At 60.2% G+C, this 22,343-nt stretch overlaps 1 protein-coding gene across 2 annotated transcripts in view; it reads left to right on the top strand.

Moving 5' to 3' along the window:
- Positions 1-613: 613 nt before the first annotated feature.
- MYH7B (myosin heavy chain 7B) overlaps positions 614-22,343 on the top strand; it is a 36,773-nt gene continuing 15,043 nt past the window's right edge. The window contains exons 1-20 of one of the 2 annotated variants that reach the window (XM_075012071.1): positions 614-1,226; positions 2,008-2,031; positions 6,028-6,120; positions 7,594-7,657; positions 7,775-7,873; positions 9,157-9,260; positions 10,800-10,938; positions 12,401-12,519; positions 13,514-13,663; positions 13,875-14,045; positions 14,596-14,775; positions 14,865-14,997; positions 15,748-15,824; positions 17,155-17,242; positions 17,664-17,781; positions 18,301-18,424; positions 18,957-19,093; positions 20,242-20,497; positions 21,271-21,513; positions 22,030-22,206. In XM_075012071.1, coding sequence (XP_074868172.1) covers positions 687-1,226; positions 2,008-2,031; positions 6,028-6,120; positions 7,594-7,657; positions 7,775-7,873; positions 9,157-9,260; positions 10,800-10,938; positions 12,401-12,519; positions 13,514-13,663; positions 13,875-14,045; positions 14,596-14,775; positions 14,865-14,997; positions 15,748-15,824; positions 17,155-17,242; positions 17,664-17,781; positions 18,301-18,424; positions 18,957-19,093; positions 20,242-20,497; positions 21,271-21,513; positions 22,030-22,206 — 3,036 coding nt within the window. In that variant the 5' untranslated portion in view covers positions 614-686. The remainder of the gene's footprint in view (positions 1,227-2,007; positions 2,032-6,027; positions 6,121-7,593; positions 7,658-7,774; positions 7,874-9,156; positions 9,261-10,799; positions 10,939-12,400; positions 12,520-13,513; positions 13,664-13,874; positions 14,046-14,595; positions 14,776-14,864; positions 14,998-15,747; positions 15,825-17,154; positions 17,243-17,663; positions 17,782-18,300; positions 18,425-18,956; positions 19,094-20,241; positions 20,498-21,270; positions 21,514-22,029; positions 22,207-22,343) is intronic. The other variant, XM_075012072.1, reaches the window with a different exon arrangement.

The following is a 22,343-nucleotide window of genomic DNA, read 5'->3' as shown; positions in this document are numbered from 1 at the left end:
AGGCATGGTGCTCTGGCATGGGACTGGTGGGCAGAGGGGGCAGCCAGGGCCAGGTGGGTCGTGGGGGAGGGGCAGACCAAGGCCGGGTGGGACGGTAGGGGAGCCAGCAGGCTGAGGCCGGGTGGGGTAGTGGGGGAGGAGGCAGGCCAGGGTAAGTTCAAGTGACATATAGCTGAAGGCTATATAAAGTTCTCTGCAGGGCCCTACCCTGCTGCCACGAGCCACTGACATTTTTAGCCTCAGCCATGACCTAATTAGGTAACGCAGGGGCTGAGGCGGGAGGTGCTTGGCTCTTGTCCTGCGCTGCTCCCCCTCCCTCTTCTGCTCTTTGTGATCTGGGATTACAATAGAAGAGCAGCTAACTCGAGGGATGAAACCACTGCAAGGCCTTGGGAGCCTGTGCCAGCAGGGTGGGGTGGCTCAGCCTACCTGCCCAGGAAGCCAGCCCCTGGGTCTCAGCTGGCCGGGGGCGGGGAAGGGCAGAGCACATCCCACTGCCTGTAGGAGTCCCTCTCCAGCTCTCCCCGGGGAACTGGGGTGGGTGGGTGACAGGGTCAAGGCCTGACCTCCAGTGTGGGGTGGGGAGGCTGTCTCCTTGCTGAGCCCCCAGGGAGCTGACGTGCAACAGGCCAGAGGGGAGCCTGGGGAAGGGGAGATGACTCTGGCACTTTGTGGAGTCACTGGCCATGCCTGCAGCGGTGATTTGCCCTGTGTCAGCCTCAGGGGGCTGCCCTGGAAAAGCTGTCCCATTACAAGCCCCTGACATAGCCAGGCACAGCCCCAGTGGGCAGTGGTGCGGCTTGCACTGGGTTCATGCCAGGGGAAGGAGGCACTCGCTCCCGCTGCAAAGCCGATTGGTGCAAGCCGTTGGGCCAGTGCAGTACCGGGGGCGGGGTCTGAGCTTGACGGCTGAACCCCCCGCTTGCTCCCCAAGCAGAGCGCTAGCCCGTGGGAAGGGGCCACAGGCTGCACAGGGCCATGCAGAGCTGGACTCCTCCCTGGGTGTTTTCCTCTCCCGTGATGCCCTGGGTGGGTGGCTGGGCCATAGCCCTGGCTTCTGGAGGCTCCGTGTAAAGGGTCATCTGTCTCTGCCTTGGTATCTTGATCTGTGTATTTCTGTTACCCTAAGCGGAGAATCTGGTGCTGGTAAGACTGTAAACACCAAGCGAGTCATTCAGTACTTTGCCATTGTCGCAGCCCTGGGCGACGCGCCGGGCAAGAAAGGAGTAAGAGCCTCATGGGGAACCCACTTTGGCTTGTTTCTTTTTCTTTTTTCTTTTCTTGTTCTTTTTGTAACTTTTTGCATTTGGAAGCGTGTTTGGCTCTGGGCCCTCGTGGACTTGCTTTTCCTTTGACTTTTGAACAAGCAAGGCTTGAAACAACCAATCTTGGGGAAATGGAGCTTTTAAGTGGCTCACCAAACCAGGGCCTTCTGGGCCCATCTTTTCCTTTACCACAACATTTTCTTTTTCATGTTTTCTGCTTTAAAGAGGACAGACCACGCCCCATTTCCACCCCTCTCTTTTAAGCCTTGCTTTTTGCTATCCCTTGTTTTCTCTTTTTTTCTCTTTTGTTCATTTTGATCCTTTTCCATCTTGTGCTTTTTCTTGCTCTTGTTTTTATTTTTTCCCGCATTTCTTCGGGGTTGGTTATTTTTGAGATTCCTTGCAATTGCTTATTTCTTTGGGGTACTTGTTGCTCTGGCCTGCTTTCCTTAGCAGAAGCAGACTGGCTGCTTCAGGTATCAGATAAGCAATTCTCCAGCATTGTTTTCCTTCCCTCTTCCCTGGGTTTGGATTTAACTGTTCCTGCTTTTTGATGCTTTTCTTCTTTTTCTTGAGCTAATCTCTTTAACATTTTTAGTGGTTTTTTTTTAAATTTAATCCTTCCATTTTTGGGACCGTTTCAGTAACCAAATGTTAACGCCCTGCTTTTTGATTGATGCGTTCTGTGATTTTGATTGGTCCTTTCTGGAATTCTCAAGGCAGTTTTCTTTCCTTTCTCTAGCAATCTCCTGCCACTAAAACTGGGGTAAGTGTTCTGTGGCAGAGGGGCCAATCCTGACGCATGCTGCTCGTTAACTCCTATTAGGGGTGGGGAGGTGTTGGACCCGTTCTGAGCTCACTTATGTGGGTGCCAGTCAGAAGTATTTGTAATGTTGTCAATGGAGCAGTAGCACTGTGAAACTGATGCGAGATCCGAACCAGACCCCCATGTACACGGCTGTGCCTTTGGCCGGTTTGTGTGTAGAAATGGCTCTTGCGCAGGTGCAGGGAGGCTGCCGTCTTCCTATAGAGCAGCTTCTCCCAGTGGAGGGCTTGCTGTCACCAGGGCGATGATCTGCACATGGCAGTGCATTGAGTCAGGCTGGGATTTGCTATCCAATGCCTTGGCTGAGGACGGAATTTCATTAGCTCTGAGTTCATTGCAAGCCTGTCCAGCTGCTTCAGTGGGAGGGGGCCAGTGGCTGTGGCCCAGCTGTGGCTCCCTTGCAAACCAGAACTGGCTACAGAGGGTCCATTACTCAGAGTCTAGTCAGGCTTCTTGTGGACCTCCTCAGGCACTGCCCTGAGTGCTGCAGCAGTACCAGCCCTTTTGAGGCCAAGTGGCAGTGGCTGTGTGGTGTGGGAGGGACTGTTAAACATGGGGGATGCGTGGATTCCCCTTCTCTAGGAGCCTAGCTTCACTCTGCCAGGGCCCTAGGCACATCCCCTGCTCTCCACCTGGATAAGTTGAGTCTGAGAGAGAGCAACAACATGTCTCTCATGGCAGCAAGCAGCAGTCCCCCCAGGGCTGCTGGGGGAGGGTAGCGAGGAGGAGCTGGGGAGCTGCATCCCCAGTGCTGGTGCTGATCATAGCAGCACAGCTCATGTGGCTTCAGAAGCCCAGGTGGCACCGTGTGTAACTCCTGCTCCCAGGGCACGCCTGCATAATGGCCCAGTGTCTGCGCTCAGGGTGCCGCGTCTGGAGGTCCGCATTCCAGGGCCCAGAGCTTGTGAATAACAGCCACATGCGCAAAGAGCAGCAAGCCATGGAGGGCTTCTGACAGCACAGTCAACAAGGCTGGCTGGATCCAGCCAGTAGGAACTGCCCTGAACCCAAGCCCACCTTTGCCCCTTCCCTCCCAAGGGAACAAGCCCCTCACTCCCGTGCCATGTCCTGTCAAAGACAACCCGTGTTGCATCTGTTCCAGTGTTACCAGCCAGCGGTCTTGGCTGCAGCATGATCTCAGAGTCACACAGAGGGATGGGAGGGGGTTATAGCACTCCCAGCAAGGAGCTTGGCAAGATGGCAGATAACTGGGATTAGTGACCTCATTAAAATCACCTTCCCAGAACACTGCACTTACCAGAACCTTCGGCAGTTGGTGACAGGCCAACCCCCTGCAAGATGCTGTGCAGGCTGGGTGCTGGGCAGAGGTGCGTCACTGGCCCCCTCGCTGCTAGCTGACATTCCCCTCTGGAAGTCAGTGATTGGCCCAAGCACCTCAAGACCTTGGGGTTTCATCTCTGAGGCATGGGAGGGTACCTAGCCCAGCTGCAGTGAGACAAGGATTCAGGGTCTCTGCTGGCTGCCTGTGGCATCTAAAGGGGGGAATGTCCCGGCTGGGGCGGGAGAGGAGTGTGTGGGTCTGGCCAAGCAAGTGCTGGCGCGGTCTTGGCATGCGCACGAAGGGAGAGGGGCGGGATGTTGCAGGTGGTGCCAGGCAGGGAGGAGGCCTGGAGGTAGTGGGTTACTGGTAGAGCTCAGCAGAGATTTTAAACAGCTACTGATGCGTTTGTCTGGGCGTTTCCTTTGGGGTTGTGTCTTTCCCATGATGTGCCTTATCACTGGCTTGGAACACCAGGTGGACTGGTCCCGGTGTGACACCAGTTCCCCCCATGCCCCCTCAAACAAAGCTGTCTTTCTGCCACGCTCCCCAGCGCACATGGGCTGCAGCCTGGCTGCTCAGGGCAGGTGGCGCAGCGAGGCTGCAGGCAGGGGGTTAGACTCCCCTGCGCAGTCCTGCGCCCTCTCCTCGCAGGGGCACCACCGATGCTGTGCAAAGCAGGAAATCACTCACCAGCCAGTCTGCCTTCCTGCAGCCCTGGGCCCAGTGTCCTAATGAACGCCGAGTTCTCCAAGCGAGCGTTGCCCGCGTGGGGCTCAGGACGCCTGAGTCACTCGGCTCGAGCAGCACTGCTCCGGGTTCCCTGTAAGCTGAGCACCTGGGCAGCCGCCCAGGAGAGATTCAGGTGCTGCCCAGCTGATCAGCAGTGCGCCCACAGCTGGCAGCATGTGGGTCTATTGGTGCGCACAGCTGCACTTGCTTATGCACACAGCGAGCTTTACTCCATCCAGGGATGGCAGAAGAGGGACACTTGTGCTGGTTAATAATAATTAACAAGGGCTCCACAGCTCCACATGGACAATAAAGCACATGTGTGGGAAAGCTGGGAACAGGCCAGCCAAGTGGCTAGGGCCCAGGCCTCTGATCAGTCCACTGCAGCAGCTGGGGCTTGGCCCAGTGGTCGTGGCTCAGCACCAGGGGATTGCAGGGTCAGACCAGCTAGAGGCTAAGAGCCTTTGAAATCATGTCTGGGGTGTAGCTGAGTAACGCACCCTCACGTACAAACCCCAGCCCCTGCACTTGCAGGTCAGAGCTGGCCCAGGGACCCTTCTGGCTTGTACAGGCGCTGCCCTCCCCCGCTGTCAGCTGGTTCTGCTCAGAGTGGGTGAAATGGAAGCTAGTGGCAGCCTTGAGTCCGGACAGCCAGCTGCTGCTCGCTGATGCATTCAGCGCTGTAGCTCCTGGCCCACCCTGCCACCAGGGGAAGGTGCAGCAGGAGCTCACCAGTCTGGCCTCAGACAGCTGAAGGCACAGTGATGAAAACCACCAGCACTGTCTCCACCATGGCAGGTGGCTCTGGTGGGGCAGCCCCAGTGGAGAATTCCGTGTCCTGTTTTCCAGGCGTAAGCAAAACCCTGCATCCCTTTGGCACGAACAGGGCAATGTGATGGCCTGAGTTGCGATACACCTGGGACAGGTAGTGTCCTGCTTGGCTGTATCTGATGCAGGCAGAGGATGGCTAGAATAACTGGGCTGTAGTTTTGTGGCAGGCACACCAGCCTGTCCAGAGCCAGGGCCTACGGCACAATGGTGTGATGTGGTACCAGCCTGTAATGCCGTAGTCTAATTGCTGGGACTCTGGGCTCTGAGGCAGGAGGTGGGAGTGCTAGTCCTAGGTCTGCTTTCTCTAGGACTTCACCCCTGTGCCTCAGTTTCCTCTCCCGTGTTTTGTCTGGCGTGCTGGGTTAGGTGTAAGCTCGTGGGGCAGGCGTGGTCTCTGCTGTGCTGGTACAGTGCCAGGCCCACTGGTTGCTTCAGTGCTACAGTCATGCAAATGTCACACCAAGAAAGCAAGCTTGGGGCTGCAGCACTGCTGTGACAAAGCCAGGGGGTTCTGCGGCCCCCTGTCCAGTGTCTAACACCGGCCCACAGCCTGGGTAGGCCGGTTCTGACCTGTTAAGGGAAAACTCACTGGGAACGTTTCGGGGCGTTGTCAGTGTCTCTTCCTGGGCTACATCCTGTCCCCTTCCCTTCACTTCCAGAGGCCTGTTTTCTCCATGCCAGGAGCCTCCTCTCCAGGCCTTGAGGACAGCAGGAAATCCCTAACCTGCAGTCCCCGCAAGCACCCTGCCCAGCCCCTGGCTTGCACTGGCTGCTATGGCCCCCTGCCTGAGGGCTGCTCTGTGCAGCAGAGCTATTGGCCTGCACCTTTCGCAGGAGCACTCGCAGGGGGCTGGGAGATGGCCACCAAATTCATGGCCTCAGAGCCCAGCTCTGCTCCCTCCGTGTTAACAGCACAACTGAGACGTGCCAGGTCGGAAGGTGCCGCCCTGACCCTGCTGGAGCCAGAGCCTTGGGGGAAGCTGAGAAGGGGACCCACAGCACTTCCCCTGCCTGCATCCTGATGCCCCCTAGCCACATCGGAGCCACCAGTGCCCCAGGCACAAGCTGACCTGTGCTTTGGCTGCGTTTTCTAGGGTACCCTCGAGGATCAAATCATTGAGGCCAACCCTGCCATGGAGGCCTTTGGCAATGCCAAGACCCTGCGAAACGACAACTCCTCGCGCTTTGTAAGTATGTTACCCACGGACAGGTCCCCGGCCAGCCCCGCAGGGCCCCGCACCTCCTGGCGGTCGCTGGCGCGCCTCAGGCTCCTGGCGGCCCTCGTGCTGCCCTGGGCCATTCTAAAGGGCAGGGCCCTGCTCACCGGCCATTTGTATCACAGCCGAGTCCCAGCGGTGGGGAACAAGGCCCCCTTCAGCACATTTGGACGCTGCTGTCTTCCCAGTAGGGCAGCCCCCCAGGGGGATGGTGGGGGGAGCCTAGGCCCACCTACTACTCTGAGCTCTGGCAGAGGGACACCCTGAGCGAGAGGCAGCTGCTGGGGCTTTTCCCATGCCCCAAGCAAGTGGCCTTTCCTTGGGCCACTGCTCCCCACCGCTTCCCCCGTACCTGGCTGCACCACCACCTCCAGCCTCTATTCCTTATGCGCCTCTCAACTCCTTCCCCCTTCAGCCTGAGGGAAGCCTTTTATAGGGAGCCCAGAGGCCTTAACTGGCAACAGCTGCCTGTTTAGCCTCTGTTGCAGGCTGACTCCTAGTGGGTGCCAGCTGCTTGCCTGGGCTGCCGGGCTGCACACTCTGTGAGCCTAGGAGAGGAACAAACAGGCATTGCTCCAGCTCCCCAGATACTTTCCGTGTGCCAGGCTCCTGCCATATGCAGCCTGTGGGCTGCCAAGCCAAGCTGGGTTCCTTAGTACGCAGGCGTGTGCCTGTCGCAGCGACAGCTCCCAAATGATCCGCCCCCCTAACCAGCAGCGTGCTCTGCTAGAGCCTTTGCTCCTGGAAAGCCACTCCACGCCCCTGGTAACTGACCAGGCTGCCGCACTAACCTGTGCCCTTTAAGTGCACCAGCTGAGGATCTGGCCCTAAAAGGGGAGGCTGGAGTTAGGGTTGCCAAAGTCCTGCTCAGCTTAGGTCAGGCTGTGAGGCCGACGGGCAGCACCAGGCAGGAGCCTGGCTCAAAGGGAGAGGAGCCATCCCAGTGCTGGGCGGTGCCCCCTGCAGCGAACGCTGGCCGCTGTCTGGCTCCCACTGAGCTCCACAGGAATGTGGTGCAGGTGGAGGAGGTCACAGTGGCGTTCGTGGTCCTCCCTGGCCTCTCCAACACACCGGGGCCTGGGGATGTCAGGGGTCTGCTGAGCTCGAGCAGTGGTTGCAGCTCGAGCTCTGCAGGTGGTTTGTACTGCAGCCCCCAGTAGCAGGCAGCTCTGCCCAGGAGCCAGGGCAGCCGGGGCCATCCCCACAGGCTCCGAGTGCCACATGAATGCAGGGGACAACCCCTGGGCTGAGCCGAATTCCTAGTGCCTGTGGCTGGAAGGGACCAGCCCAGGCCAGACTTGCACCTGCTCCCCTTGAGTCGAGTCCCTCCAGTGCGTGAGCCGAGCACAGGCCCTGAGCCCTCCCCAGCTGCCGGAGTCATAAGAGCTGCCCATGCTGGTGTACTGCCTTGGTCCAGCCTCTGCATTTTCCTGCCTCCTTTAGGGCAAGTTCATCCGAATCCATTTTGGCCCCTCTGGGAAGCTGGCCTCTGCCGACATCGATATCTGTGAGTAGGCAGCCTTGTGCAGCAGGCCTCTGCAGCTGGCCACTGCACGCAGTCTTTGTGCCCTGACACCTGCTCAGGTCCAGGGAAACCCAGTCTGTTCTTCCTGCTCGTTTCCAGACTTGCTGGAAAAATCGAGAGTGATTTTCCAGCAACCCGGCGAGAGGAGTTACCACATCTACTACCAGATCGTATCGGGCAAGAAACCTGAGCTCCAAGGTAAGTGGCTTCCAAGCACCCCCGGGGGAAACCCTGGTGTAAACACATCCGCGCACGGCCCATGGGGGAGCCCTTCCAGGGGCAGAGGTGGCGTTTCTCAGCACTGCCCTCTGGGATCTCATCCCTGAGAAGATCCCAGCTGGCCCTACCAGGTGCTGCCCTGAGCAGGCTGGGATCCAGGTGCCTTTCCGCACTGGAGAGATGCTTGGCAGAGCCCCTGGCGCGATCAGCTTCTTGGCTGAGCCTGCTGCTAGCTGGCGAGCAGGACCTTATTAGGCAGGTCTGGAGAGCCAGGGAGCAGGAATCTTATCTGGGCTCAGGCGGGTTTGCTGGGCCACTTCTAAATCAGGCTCCAGCCGTGGGTGTCCCAAGATAGCAGAGCGGAGCTGGAGCGGCAGGCGAGAAGGGCCTTGCGAAGGGCCTCTGGAGTCCGACCCATAAGCCAGGTCCGTCCCGGGAGCCAGCGCTGAGGCAACAGAGCAGAGGGAGCTTGGGGTCCCCCAGTGATGCTTCCCTCTTCTGCTCGGGCAGTTACCTTCTGAGGCCTGAGACACCCCGGCCTGCCCTGCCCACAGCAGCACCAGAGTGAGCTGCCAGTCACTCGCCCTGGCTGGGGGAGCTGGGCACCAGCAGTATGGGGCCAGCGCTGCCACCAGGGGGCTGTACCCACAGTACTGTGAAGGGCACTGTGTGACGTTAACGAGGGTGTCGGCAATGAGGTCGGGAGGGGGAGTGACCAGGCCCTGGCGCACATGGGCATCACTGGCACTGATGGCACAGCAGAGCAGCTTTCCACTGGCCCTTTGGCCCAGGCTACTGAGCAGGCTGCTGTGATGGCTGCGCCTGGCCAGGGAGCCCCAGCTGAGCTGGCCTAGGCGCGGTGGGTTGGACGGTGTGCACATACTGGGCTGTGAGCGAGGCTCAGGGAGCCCCAGCGGCACCAAACAGCCCTCGGCACTTGGCCCCCCCCCGGAGCGCCGCCATCCAATCCCCCCAGCGGCTGGTGTGTGTGCTGAGGGACCAGGCTCCACCCAGTCTCCAGTCACCACTCAATGCTTTGGGTACCCACCTGGGAGCCCAGCCCACCAGGGCTGCTGGCCCAGAGCTCTGCTAAGGGAGGGCCTGTCCCCCAGCACAGCCCCCGGCCGCACTGGGCCTTCGGGCTGATTCCTGGGTAGAACATTAGCCCCTGCAGTCCTGCCCCAGCTTTTCCAGCAGCGTTTGCTGGCCAGCATGTGAGGAGCTGCCCATGCCTCATGCCCTCGCTCTCCCTCCTGCTCCAGACATGCTGCTGCTCTCTCTCAACCCCTATGACTACCACTTCTGCTCGCAAGGCGTGACAACGGTGGACAACCTGGATGACGGCGAGGAGCTCATGGCTACAGACGTACGTAAGGGCCTGCGAGGCAGAGCCGGGTGAGGCCTGGGGAGACACGGCCCCAGCCAGCTTTGCTTACACCCGCTGGGTTCTGCTGGTGGTCTGTTATCAGTTGCCCTGCATAGATCTCCAGCCCCTGCACCAGCAGCGCTCCCAAGGTTTGCAGCCCCCCACCCCACCCCCACAACGGCGTTCCCTGGCCACGAGGCAGAGCACGTTCTCTGCCCCCGTGGGCTGGCCAGCAGGGCGCGGGGGCCGGGGGGTGGGGGGCAGGCTGGGCCTGGCCTGGCCACGTGTGCTGTTCCCATGACTGCACACCCAGCGGGGTCATGCCAGGCAGCTGGCCAGGGAGATGCAGGATACTACATGCAGCCCTGAGAATTACACGCTCTCCACCCGTGGCCTTAAGCAGCTCAGTTTGAAAATTGCAGTGAGCGTCCTGGCCCCCCAGCCTGCTTCCCTGCACCCCAGCCGCTGCTGCACGCCTGCTCATTTCAGGAATGACTCACGGGGCTGCCTCATCCAGCTGGGAACGGGGTGGGAAAGCCCAGTGCCCCAGTGAGTGGCCACTGGCAGCGGAGTGAGCTCTGCTGCTGGGGCAGAAGCCCGAGCCATTGCCTGGGGAAAGGCACCAGCTCCCCCTGGGAAGGGCCTGACAGAAGGAAGAGAACCCAGAGCACCTGCCAAGCATGCCCCAGGGCTGGGCTCCAGAAACAGCCCCAGGGCTGAAAGCGCAGGCAGCAGCAGAGCAGCAGCCGGGGAGCAGCTACCCAGCTCATTACACGCCAGGCGCCAGGCAGCATTACCAGCCTTGGGGGCAGAAGGCTCACGTGAGCCATGCCAGAGGCAAGGCCGTCCCTGGGGCCTGCAGGGTCCGGACAATATGTTCCTCCATCGGAGGCCGTGCCACCACACTGCTCCTTCCCCCAGGCCCTACTCTGCTTCTGCCTCACTCCCCACTGGCCCACAGTTCTCACTGGCCTCTTCCCAGCTTCCGCCCGCAGGGTGGAGCAGGACAGGTAGGGCTGCCGGCATCAAGCCCCCTGCCATCCTGGACCCTGTGCTCCTCAATGCGCAGGACCGCCCGACGCATGGCCCTGAGCAGGACAGCGCTGCCAGGAGGCCAGAGTGTCTGCTCTGGAGGGGCAAAGGGAGCCAGAGATGGATGGCGGAGAGTCCCCCCTTCTGTCTGACAGCCCCGTGCTGCCCAGGAGGATAAAAGGCTCAGGTTAGGGCACATCAGGCAGGAAACGATCCCACAGCTGAGAGCCAGATGCCAGCTCGTCCTGGTATCCCCAGGGAACCGCAGTCATTAGGAAGTACAGGAAATTTAGTGTTGGTCAATAACGCGCATGGGAAGAAATAACCCAGCTGCACCCATTGGGAAGGGGCGGGTGACCATGAAGAGCCTGTGGCACAGGGGAGTCCTACAGAGTTGGGAGGGCCCCTGCTGAGCACAGGTCAGGCTGCCAGGCTCAGGCCCCTGTTGGCTGGGGCAGGGGGCTGCTGTGCCAAGGGCTAGCCTTACCCCCTGCTTGTCTCCCCCAGCATGCCATGGACATCCTGGGCTTCAGCAACGAGGAGAAGTACGGCTGCTACAAAATAGTGGGCGCCATCATGCACTTCGGCAACATGAAGTTCAAGCAGAAGCAGCGGGAGGAGCAGGCGGAGGCCGAGGGCACTGAAAGTGAGTGTGCTGCATGTCCGAGGAGGGCTGGGAAAGCGGTGCTGAGCCCAACCAGGCCCAAGCTCTCCTGCTGCATCGACACCACCCCTTCCTGCCTCTCCTTCTGCTCCCGCCAGCCCTTCCCCTCCCACCTTCCGCCGGCGTCAGCCTGTCCCACTGCGCACAGAGCACCACTGACCTGGAGCACCCACACAACCCCTTCCTGCTTCTTCCCCTCCCACCTTCCGCCGGCGTCAGCCTGCCCCACTGCGCACAGAGCACCACTGACCTGGAGCACCCACACAACCCCTTCCTGCTTCTTCCCCTCCCACCTTCCGCCGGCGTCAGCCTGCCCCACTGCGCACAGAGCACCACTGGCCTGGAGCACCCACACACCCCCTTCCTGCTTCTTCCCCTCCCACCTTCCGCCAGCGTCAGCCTGCCCCACTGCGCACAGAGCACCACTGGCCTGGAGCACCCACACACCCCCTTCCTGCTTCTTCCCCTCCCACCTTCCGCCGGCGTCAGCCTGCCCCACTGCGCACAGAGCACCACTGGCCTGGAGCACCCACACACCCCCTTCCTGCTTCTTCCCCTCCCACCTTCCGCCGGCGTCAGCCTGCCCCACTGCGCACAGAGCACCACTGGCCTGGAGCACCCACACACCCCCTTCCTGCTTCTTCCCCTCCCACCTTCCGCCGGCGTCAGCCTGCCCCACTGCGCGCAGAGCACCACTGACCTGGAGCACCCACACAACCCCTTCCTGCTTCTTCCCCTCCCACCTTCCGCCGGCGTCAGCCTGCCCCACTGCGCACAGAGCACCACTGACCTGGAGCACCCACACACCCCCTTCCTGCTTCTTCCCCTCCCACCTTCCGCCGGCGTTAGCCTGCCCCACTGCGCACAGAGCTCCTGTGCAATCTGCCGCGCTGTGCAATGGGCTCTGATGCTCTGCCCTGGTGACGCACAAGAGGGCAGAGACAGAGCCATGCAGGGAATCTCAGTGTGGGCAGCTCCCATATTTGAGCTCAGCACTCAGCGAGCCTCCGCAGGGCAGGATACATCCAGGGGCTGCTGCTGCTGCACTGGCCAAGGGAACATTGCTCTAACAGGAAATGGTTTAGCCGGGGCTGGTCCTGCTTTGAGCAGGGGTTGGACTCGATGACTTTCTGAGGTCAGTGCGAAACCTAATCTTCTGCCATTCTCTGGTGGGTCTATGGGTTAAGAGGGCTCAGATCTTCCTAGGCAGAGAGTCTCTGGGTTTGTAGTACCTCAGGGAGGAATGGAGCAGAAACCTGCCGCTGCCAAAAGCCCCTCCAGCACCTCACACCCTGGAGAACATAAAGCAGACACGGCCTGGGGAGGAGGTGCTTGGCTAGCGTGTTTCCGGGCAAGGGAAAGCCAGCAGGCTTAGGACATCATCATTTGTCTTGAGTTTGCTCAACCCTGTGCTGGTTCCTCATGGTTCAGTGATGTATTGCAGGTGCTGACAAGGCCGCCTACCTCATGGGAATCAGCTCAGCTGACCTCATCAAAGGGCTGCTCCACCCCCGCGTGAAAGTAGGAAATGAGTACGTGACCAAAGGTCAGAATGTGGAACAGGTGAGTGTGCTGGGAGGCTGGTCTCACGCCTGCATTGCTACCTGGAAACGCTTGGCTTGGTGCTCTGCAGGAGTTATGGAGGCTGGAGGCTGGGGGCATGCCCAGCGCAGGGCCCTGAGCGCCAGAGTTCTGCTTCACTGGTGGCCCCACAAAGTCTGAGCTGAGGACCCCAGGGCACAGTGCAAGCTGATCCTGCGGGGGTTAGCTTGGAGCAGCTGCTGGGGGTTTTCATGGGTAGCGTGACATGGAAGCAGGGAGGTGCTGGCTTGATGGCCAGATAGATAGGGCCATTGCATTTTACAATGATGGGCCGAGGCTGGAATTTCAATGCGAACCCCTTCAATCTGTGGAGGGTTTGGGTTCAAATCCGTGGGCAGGGGTGTTTGGCCTGGGCTGGATCCAAACTCAAGCAGGGCCTAATTTCTGTGGGGCTTGCACCCATGGCAGCTCCTGTCTCACGAGAGCCTTGGCTCAAGCTGCTGGCAACCACCTGGGACAGCAGCTTCTGCTCGAGCCCCAGGGGCGAGGATGGGACTATTGTACACAGTGCTCAGGAGGTTTCCACCCCCTCAACCACATGGCCAAAGCCTGGCCTGCCCCCCACCTTGCACATCAGTTTAGGAGTCACAGTGAGTGAGCCTACCGCCCCTCCAGCAGCCAGCGAAGCACTAGGGAACGGGAGTCAGCCAGGTCCTGGGACACAGGATCTTACGGCACAGGAGCACTTTGAACACTTCCCAGCCCGTGCTCCCCAGGCTGCCCCAGCCTGCAGCCACCTCCAGCAGCAGAGAAGGGTGCAGAAACTGGCGGCTACCTGCTCGCAAACACCCGCACTAATTCAGTAGCTGAGAGCGTGAAGGGCCTGTGGTGGGCACAGCAATGCCCCTGGCACTGCCCTGCTCTGGGCAGGGCAGAACCTCAGCCGGGTGCAGCTTGAACAGGACCACCTGGAGAAAGTGCTGATGTCACAAGCCCTTTGGGGTTACATTGGCAGGTGGTGTACGCCGTCGGGGCCTTGGCTAAAGCCACCTATGATCGCATGTTCAAGTGGCTGGTGTTGCGTATCAACAAAACCCTGGACACCAAGCTGGCCAGGCAGTTCTTCATCGGCGTGCTGGACATCGCAGGCTTTGAGATCTTTGAGGTGGGTTGCAGGGTGCCTCAGTGCCCATGGCCTCCATTCCTGTACCCAGAGCACAGCCCCTGGGAGTTGCTGTGCTGGTGCTGAGGCTCAGATTCACTCCCCGTTGAGCTCCTTTGTGCCTGATCTGCAGTGGGCTCCCCCCAGGCCAGCCCACAGCTGGCACCCCCGCCTGCGCTCCTGGCTGACCTACAGGTTGGATTTGTGCCCACAGTATAACAGCTTTGAGCAGCTGTGCATCAACTTCACCAATGAGAAACTGCAACAGTTTTTCAACCACCACATGTTCGTCCTGGAGCAAGAAGAATACAAGAAAGAAGGCATCGAATGGGTCTTCATCGACTTCGGCCTGGACCTGCAGGCCTGCATTGACCTGATTGAGAAGGTGAAGCCTGAGGCACTGTGGGGTGGGAGTGGGCTGCATAGGGCTCTGGTGAACCTTTGTAACCAAGCAGGCAGCTGAACAATACCAGTGGGTGGAGGCTTTTATGACAGGAGTAGGCTAGTTGGCTGCCACCACACTGAGCTGTAAGGTGACCATCCTACCTGACTTGCTGAGTCCTCCATGCGGTCTGCACTTCAGCCTGCCCCTGGCTGCTCCAGTGGGAAATGAAACGTGGGGGTGAGTAGGGCAGCCTCAGGGTGCAGGGACAATCCCCTGATGTTCTAGGTTAGGGGCACCCCAGACGGCAGTGGCCTCAAGTAAGCGGGGGGGCGTCTACACAACAGTTCACCCTCTCCCTTTCGAGGAGGGACAGATTGTGCCAGGGGCAGGCTCTCCCAGCACCTCTGCTGTCTCCCTGGCCAGGCATAGCCCTAGCCACACACAGAGCTTGGGGGCTCAGAGTGATGCACGTGTGCCTTGGCTCTGTCTAGAGTGGGGATGGGGTGGGCTGTCCTGGTGTTCTCTCCCTCACGCGTGGCTTGTCCTGCAGCCGCTGGGCATCCTCTCCATCCTGGAGGAGGAGTGCATGTTCCCAAAAGCCTCTGACATGTCCTTCAAGGCCAAGCTGTACGACAACCACATAGGGAAGTCGCCCAATTTCCAGAAGCCACGGCCGGACAAGAAGCGCAAATATGAGGCACACTTTGAGCTGGTGCACTATGCGGGTGTGGTACGTCCCTGGCCAGGTCCCCTCCTCCCTGGGCCTGCAGGGCCTGCTGAGCTGAGCTGAGCTGACCCCCGTGTGCTCTGCGCTGACAGGTGCCCTACAACATCATTGGCTGGCTGGATAAGAACAAGGACCCCCTGAATGAGACAGTGGTGGGGGTCTTCCAGAAATCCCAGAACAAGCTCTTGGCCAGCTTATACGAGAACTACGTGAGCTCCTCCACAGGTGAGCCCCAGCCTGCCGTCCTGCTCCCTGCCGGCCCCCCGCCTTGCCTGCGCAGGCTGCAGGAGCTCTCTGCCGGCAGCACAGTCGGGGGCAGCTACGTGGCCCTGATTCCTGGCAGGCCTGGGGGCAGTTCTAACACGCGTCTCTCTTGCCCGGGGCAGCAGGGAGGTGCAGCTGAGGAGCTTGGGGGTCCCAGAGAAGGGCAGGCTCTGGGGAGGGGGAAGCCCAGCTGGGAAGCTGCGCAGACTGGAAGGAGCAGAGGGTTGCTCTGGCTGCAGGTGGGTCCAGGGTAGTGGTGCCATTTCCCCTTGGAGAGGCCTGGCAGGGTGCTAAGTTCTGCATGAGGAGGACTTGTGGCCAGGCCAGGACTGCACTGCCCCCGGGGCACAGAGAGGGGGACGGCTGTAGCACTTCTCCATTAACGTGCTCACCCAGCCGACACATATGTCCCTCCCTGTTCTCGCACATGCAGGCCGCCTACCACCGCCTCGGGGCCTGACCGTTCCCTCCTGGCCTCCCCTAACAGCCCCCTCCTTCCACCTCCACTCTTGGCCCAACACACCTATATCTCCAGGCTCACACACCCTTCTCTGCCTCCAGCCTTGCACGCTCGTTCTTCCAGCCTCACACATGGCCAAGCCCAGAGCTGGTGGTGGCTCATTGAGCGACACCAGCATGGGCCCCAGAAGCAATAGACCCTAGCGCAGCACTTCACTGGCATGGTGACTGTGCCTTGTTTCCCTCCACCAGACGAGCCGCCCAAGTCAGGGGTCAAGGAGAAGCGTAAGAAGGCAGCTTCCTTCCAGACAGTGTCCCAGCTCCATAAGGTAAGCGTGAGACCCAGGCTCAGGCTGCCCTCTGCCAATCTGCCCCAGCTCCTCACTTGGCCTGGGGGGTCTCTCATGAGCCCCTCGGGGGTTGGGGGTACATGCTGCGTGGGTGGGGGACAGCCTCAGCCCTAGAGCAGGTGCTAGCTCTGTGCCGGGGCAGGAGCCCCTGCCGCTAGCCCCTCTCCGCGCTCCGCTCACTCAGCGAAGGACCCGCGGTCCCACACTGAGAGAACACGCCCCTTGGCGGTGGGGCTCGCGCCACTGCTGACCCCGCGACGGCCAGGCCGCCCGGCCGCGTCCCCGCCCTGGGAGAGCGGCAGTTAAGACTTGCAGTGATGTTTAGATAATGTATTACATGAACATCACTTTAAGTCTGTGCTACCTCTCTCCTCACGCTTGACTGCGGGAAGGACGGCCCTGGGCAGAAGACAATGACGGTGGATCCTACGGGGCGCGGTGCAGGCAGCCCTGCAGCTCTCCTGCCTGGAGATGGCCAGAGCAGAGCGTGAGCCCTGAACCCTTTCACAGCACTCACCCAGGGCTGTGGGGGGCATGGCCGAGAACCAGCCCAGCCCCAGCCCCAGCGGGGAAGCTGCCCTGCTGTGGGGGGAGTGATGCCAGGGGCGGCTTTCAGAGCTGAGGGCCCCCGGCTCATTCAACCACTGCGGGTTGCCGGCCTCCTTCCCCCATGCCTGGGGGAGGCCTCCGCCTTCAAGCCACGCTGCTGCTGCAGGGGCTGCCTGGCCCAGCACAGGGAAGGACAGGACTTCCCAGGGAAGCCCCAGCAGCAGGCACGCTGCACCACCCCTGCGCTCTCCCCTGGCTACGCGCCGTCCTGGCACTCCTCACAAGAGCATGGCTGGTGCTGGGCATGCCAGCTGAGCCGCTGGGCTGGCTCTTGGCAAATCTGTCAGCAAGCGGCCAGGGAACGGTGCCTGGCGCACCCCTGGGGAGAGCCCCGCAGCAGGCTGTGCTGAGCCCCCGCGCTCAGAGGTCGGGGCAGGGGCTTGGCAGACGAGGGCTGGGCGAGCAGGTGGCTGCTGGTGGCATGGAGGGCATGAGCAGGTGCTTGGCCTGGCTCAGCTCCTCCTGTCACCCACCCTAAACTCACTGCCCAGTTCCGCAGCACAGGGGCGTGTGACGCCAGCGCAGCCCGTCTGAGCTCAGACTGGTGCTGGCGTCTGGCCAGAGGCCCGGCCCCAGCAGTGGGGCCGCAGAGGTGGGGAGGGGACTCTTATTGATGAGGGCAGGAGGGTGCGAGGGGAGCGCTGACGCCAAGCAGGGCCCAGGCAGCACGTTCCGCCTCACCGGCCTGTCTGCCCCGCAGGAGAACCTCAACAAGCTCATGACCAACCTGCGCGCCACCCAGCCTCACTTCGTCCGCTGCATCATCCCCAACGAGACCAAGACCCCAGGTACACAGATGCAGGGCGGGGGGCTGGCAGCCCATCAACATCTCCTCGGGGCTGCGGGAGTGGGGATGGCCCCTGTGCCCTGAGAGCGCCGAAGAGCCCATCCCCCATTGCTAGTCACTGCTTGCCAGCTGGGGAGGCCTGACAGGCCCCTCTCTGGCCAGGGCCGCCTTGAGAGAAGCAGCACCCAGGGGAGGTGAACAGTCCATAGACATGCGCCAGCCTGTGTTCTGCCAGTGCACAGGAGACCCTCCAGAGAGCCAGGGGCAGGCCACAGCACTGGGCTCAGGCCAGAAGACAGGCCCAGCTGCAGAGGGAATTTCAGCTGTCTGCGCCCCAGCCCTGCTGGCCAGGGGAGTTTGGTTGGGGCCTGAACCTGCTCACCATGGGCCCCACTGACATCACTGCCTTCTCTCCTCTGCAGGAGCCATGGATGCCTTCCTGGTGCTGCACCAGCTGCGCTGCAACGGTGTGCTGGAAGGCATTCGTATCTGCCGCAAAGGCTTCCCCAATCGGATCCTCTATGCTGATTTCAAGCAGCGGTAACGCCTCCCCTTCCTCTCGCCCGTTCGGTCGGGCAGATCACCCTGGGTTCCGAGCTGCAGCGCGGCACTCGCCCCTGCCACGGGCCCTGCTGCGCAAAACGCCGCTCCCGTGCGTCTCCGGGCAAAGCTGCCCGAGGCCCCTCCATGCACCTGGGCTAAGGTGGACACAGCGGGTGCCGTGCAGCCCTCGCCCAAAAGGTGGACGCGGGTGGGCTAAGGAGGCCAATCACCCCATCCGCTGCACAGAGTTCAGCCCAATTCCTTCCTGCCCCAGAGCTGGTGGGGGAGATGCTGGTGTACGAGTCAGGCCCAGGCGCACTGCGGCCTGCTGGCCGTTCGGCCCCTGGGGTGCTTTTAGTCTGCAGGGCCCAGACCTGCTGGGCACCAGCACACAAGGCAGTGCAGGGCCTGCGCCACGGCGCGCCTGTGTGCAGCGTTTCCTGGCTGGGTGCCTCGGTGTGGGGAAAGGCGGAGCTGCCGGCGTGGCGCTAGGACACCTCTGCTGTGTCTGTGCAGCTATCGGATCCTGAACCCTACCGCCATTCCCGACGACAAGTTTGTGGACAGCCGAAAGGCCACAGAGAAGCTGCTGAATTCCCTGGACCTGGACCACTCCCAGTACAAGTTCGGTCACACCAAGGTGGGGGGAGCCGGGCTGCGGGCGTTACCCGGACTGCCCCTCGGCGAGCTGCGCGGCTCCCCCGGGGCACTTCCCAGGGCTCTTTGCCTCAGTCTAGCTCCAAATGCCGCCAGTGCTGCCTGGGCCAGGACTCCCCTTGGCGGGGAGGAAGGAGAGTCCTGGTGAGGGGGTGGCCCTGGCAGGGGCTCTCTTTCCCCAGGGCATGCTGGGTATTTGAGGTGCCGGGTGATGCCAGCTCGCAGCTGTGCCCAGCCCTGGCAACGAGGGCACCTGTGCACCAGTGGGCTGGTGCTGGGAGGCCGAACCTAGATGCACTAATGACACGCGCAGGAGCTAGCGTCAAATCACTGCAGAGCTTGTGCACGTCCCTCCGCCGGGGGAAAGGTGCTGCCCTGCGCAGAGCAGAGAGGCTGCAGCTTGTCCGAGCAGCCATCGGGTCTGGGAGCAGCCCCGAGTCATGTCCAGCCGGGGCCGCTCAGATTGCAGGGTTGGTTCCCTCCCCTAGGCTCTGCTCTCCTTCCCTTGCTCACAGGTGTTTTTCAAAGCTGGTTTGCTGGGCCACTTGGAGGAGATGAGAGATGAGCGCCTGGCCAAGGTCCTGACGATGCTGCAGGCCAGAATCCGGGGGCGGCTGATGCGCATTGAGTATCAGAAGATAATCAGCCGGAGGTAGAGCGGAGGGGTTACCATTGCCAGACAGTCGCATGGGGGTGATGGGCAGAGCTGGATACAGTTCCAAAGGGACCTCTCTCCTGGCGCTTTGCCACTTAACCAGAATGGAAATGTGGGGCAGACACGGCTCCATTGCGCCAGCAGAGCCACTCTGGCTGCAGATCAGCGTGTCCACACAGCTCCTAAGCTGCCGGCGTAGGGGTTGATGGGCAGCCGAGAGTCTGGCTCCCAAGCTTGTGGATCCAGGCAGCTCCACCCAGCAGTCTGCCTGCAGCTCCGTTCCCTTTTCTGGAGAATTTCATTCCAAAGCAGAGTAATTCTTGCATTGTGCTCTGCACTGATTGGGCCTCACCTGGAGTTTTGTGTCCGGTTCTGCGCACCGTATTCCAGCAGAGAGGTGGAGAAATTGGAGAGGGTCCAGAGAAGAGCAACAGGAATGATTAAAGGTCTAGAGAGCGTGACCTCTGAGGGAAGATTGAAAGAACTGGGCTTGTTTAGTTTGGAAAAGAGAAGACAGAGGACATGATAGCAGCTTTCAAGTACTTAAAAGGATGTTCCAAGGAGGAGGGAGAAAAAAAATATTCTCCTTAACCTCCGAGGATACGACAAGAAGCAATGGGCTTAGATTGCAGCAAGGGAGGTTTCGGTTGGATATTAGGAAAAGCTTCCCAATTGTCACGGTGATTAAACCCTGGAATAAATTGCCTTGGGTGGTTGTAGAATCTCCATCATTGGAGATATTTAAGAGTGGGTTAGAAAAACGTCTGTCAGGGCTGGTCTAGATAGTGACTGTTCCTGCCGTGAGGGCAGGGGCCTGGACTCAATGACCTCTTGAGGTCCCGCCCAGTTCTACTGTTCCATGGAATCCAATTCTGCAATATCGCATTTCTCTGGGGGACAGAGTGCCCTGACTCCTGCCCTGCCCTGCCCTGCCCATGGTCCCTTCTCCCACTGCATTCTGGGCCATTGGTGACCCCAGGCAATGGCATGGCTGTCACAGCCAAGAGATTAGCCCGTGGCATGCAGCCAATATGTTGAGCTGTTGTGGAAAGCTCTCTGCTCTGGGTCGGCTCAGGAGAAGGTAGTTGTGGAGCGGGGTCTCTGCTCATCACTGTGTGACTGAACCTGCCTCCCTTGTGCCTCAGGGATGCGCTTTATACCATCCAGTGGAATATCCGTGCTTTCAATGCTGTCAAGAACTGGTCCTGGATGAAGCTTTTCTTCAAGATCAAGCCTCTCCTGCGGTCGGCGCAGACGGAGAAGGAGATGGCTACCTTGAAAGAGGAGTTCCAGAAGCTGAAGGAAGCTCTGGAGAAGTCAGAGGCCAAGAGGAAGGAGCTTGAAGAGAAGCAGATTACCATGATCCAGGAGAAGAATGACCTGTCTCTCCAGCTTCAAGCAGTAAGCCCTGTGTGCCGCTCCGGGGCAGGGGCAATGTGTGCACTGCTGGTGCGGGCAGTGAGGGTACCCACTGGACAGGCCAAACATACTACCATGAGCCAGAGTGCCCACTTCAATGGAAACCTCTGTCCTTCTGGCCCCTTGCACCACAGAGAGCTCCGAGAAGGCCCCAACACTGGGCACAGAATGGCACAAAGGAGCAAGTCAGGAATGAACTTCTAGGTCACTGGTCAGCCTGGTGTAGGGCAGCAATGGCTCAGGAACATCAGCCTGGCCATTCAGTGGCCGGTGCAGAGTGAAATGGGAGGCCATAGTTCACTGCTGAGTGGATGCCCGTATCACAAGAAGTCCCTTTGTGACTGGGAACCCTAGTGTCAGGGCAGAGAGGGAGGAACAAATGGGATGCTCAGCTAAGGTGATCCCTCCAGAACAGGCAGCAGCACATGGGCGAGAGGCATGGGTGACTGCTGGCTAAGCCGTGCCTGCTCCCTGCCCATCCAGCACTTCCTCCTGCTCCAGGCATTTGAAGCCAAGGAGTGGGATCAGCAGCTCCCCCACTCCCCTTTGGGTTGGGAAGAGAAAGGGTGGGAAGGTGCCAGAGCGAAACACAAGCTTCATTCCAACCACTTGGACGGCTTGTGCTGGCTCTCTACACGATGTGAGGAGAATCAGTAGCTGGTGTCCCAGAGGATGAGGGTGAAGTGGGCTATGCCGGGGCAGGGAGCCCCACCTTGCGGAAATGCAGGAACACCTGCTCCTTGTGCCCTCTCCAGGAACAAGACAACCTAGCTGATGCTGAGGAGCGCTGTGACCTGCTGATCAAAGCCAAGATCCAGCTGGAGGCCAAGGTGAAGGAGCTGACGGAGCGTCTGGAGGACGAGGAGGAGATGAACGCAGACCTGACCTCCAAGAAACGCAAGCTGGAAGATGAGTGTGCGGAGCTGAAGAAGGACATTGATGACTTGGAGATCACACTGGCCAAGGTGGAGAAGGAGAAGCACGCCACAGAGAACAAGGTAACCGCACTGTGTGTGCCACTGCCGCTGCCTTTTACGGGGGGCACCGCAGAGCTCTGGAGCCAGGCAACTGATGCTTCCCCTAAACACCAGGACTGGCGTAGGAGCGCTGGGTCTAGGGCGCGAGAGGTGGAGTTGAATCTCACACAGGACTGCACATAGTGAAGCCAGGCTCTGTAGAAGTTAGTATCTGAACTTGCAAAAACCTTGGCCCCAGTGCATTGCACAGTCTGTGCAGCAAGAAGTGAGGCTGTGGGTAATTCCACCATTTTCTTCAGCTTTGCCTGGTGTGTGTACTGGAACGAGAAGCCCTGTCAGACCTGCATAAGCAACAGGACAAAGGCAGAAATGGGTACAGGGATGGTGAGAGTGCAGGTCACAGTGGGGGTGAAGGCAGCGGAGGCCATGCTGGTGATGGTGAGGAAGCTGGTGAGGGTGATGTCACATTCTAGGGTTTAGCTTTCCCCCCAAAAGTCCCACGGGGAGCTGAGGTCCCTATTTCGTCTCCTGGCTTAGGTTAAAAACCTGATTGAGGAGATGGCAGCCCTGGATGAGATCATTGCCAAGCTGACGAAGGAGAAGAAGGCACTGCAGGAGGCCCATCAGCAGGCCCTGGATGACCTGCAGGCTGAGGAGGACAAAGTCAACACGCTGACCAAGGCCAAAGTCAAACTGGAGCAGCAAGTGGATGACGTGAGTAAAACACGAATGCAAAGACCAGTGACAGCAACTCCATTGTCTGGGTGGGGCTGTGTGCCCCCCACCGAAGGGACCCCTTGGATGCCACACTCTGTCTCTGCCAGTGACAGAGACGGACCTCTTGCCAGGAC

The sequence above is a fragment of the Carettochelys insculpta genome, chromosome 17 (genome assembly GCF_033958435.1).
Source record: "Carettochelys insculpta isolate YL-2023 chromosome 17, ASM3395843v1, whole genome shotgun sequence".
NCBI lineage: Eukaryota > Metazoa > Chordata > Testudines > Carettochelyidae > Carettochelys > Carettochelys insculpta.
This window is presented reverse-complemented; position numbering and strand designations above follow the sequence as displayed.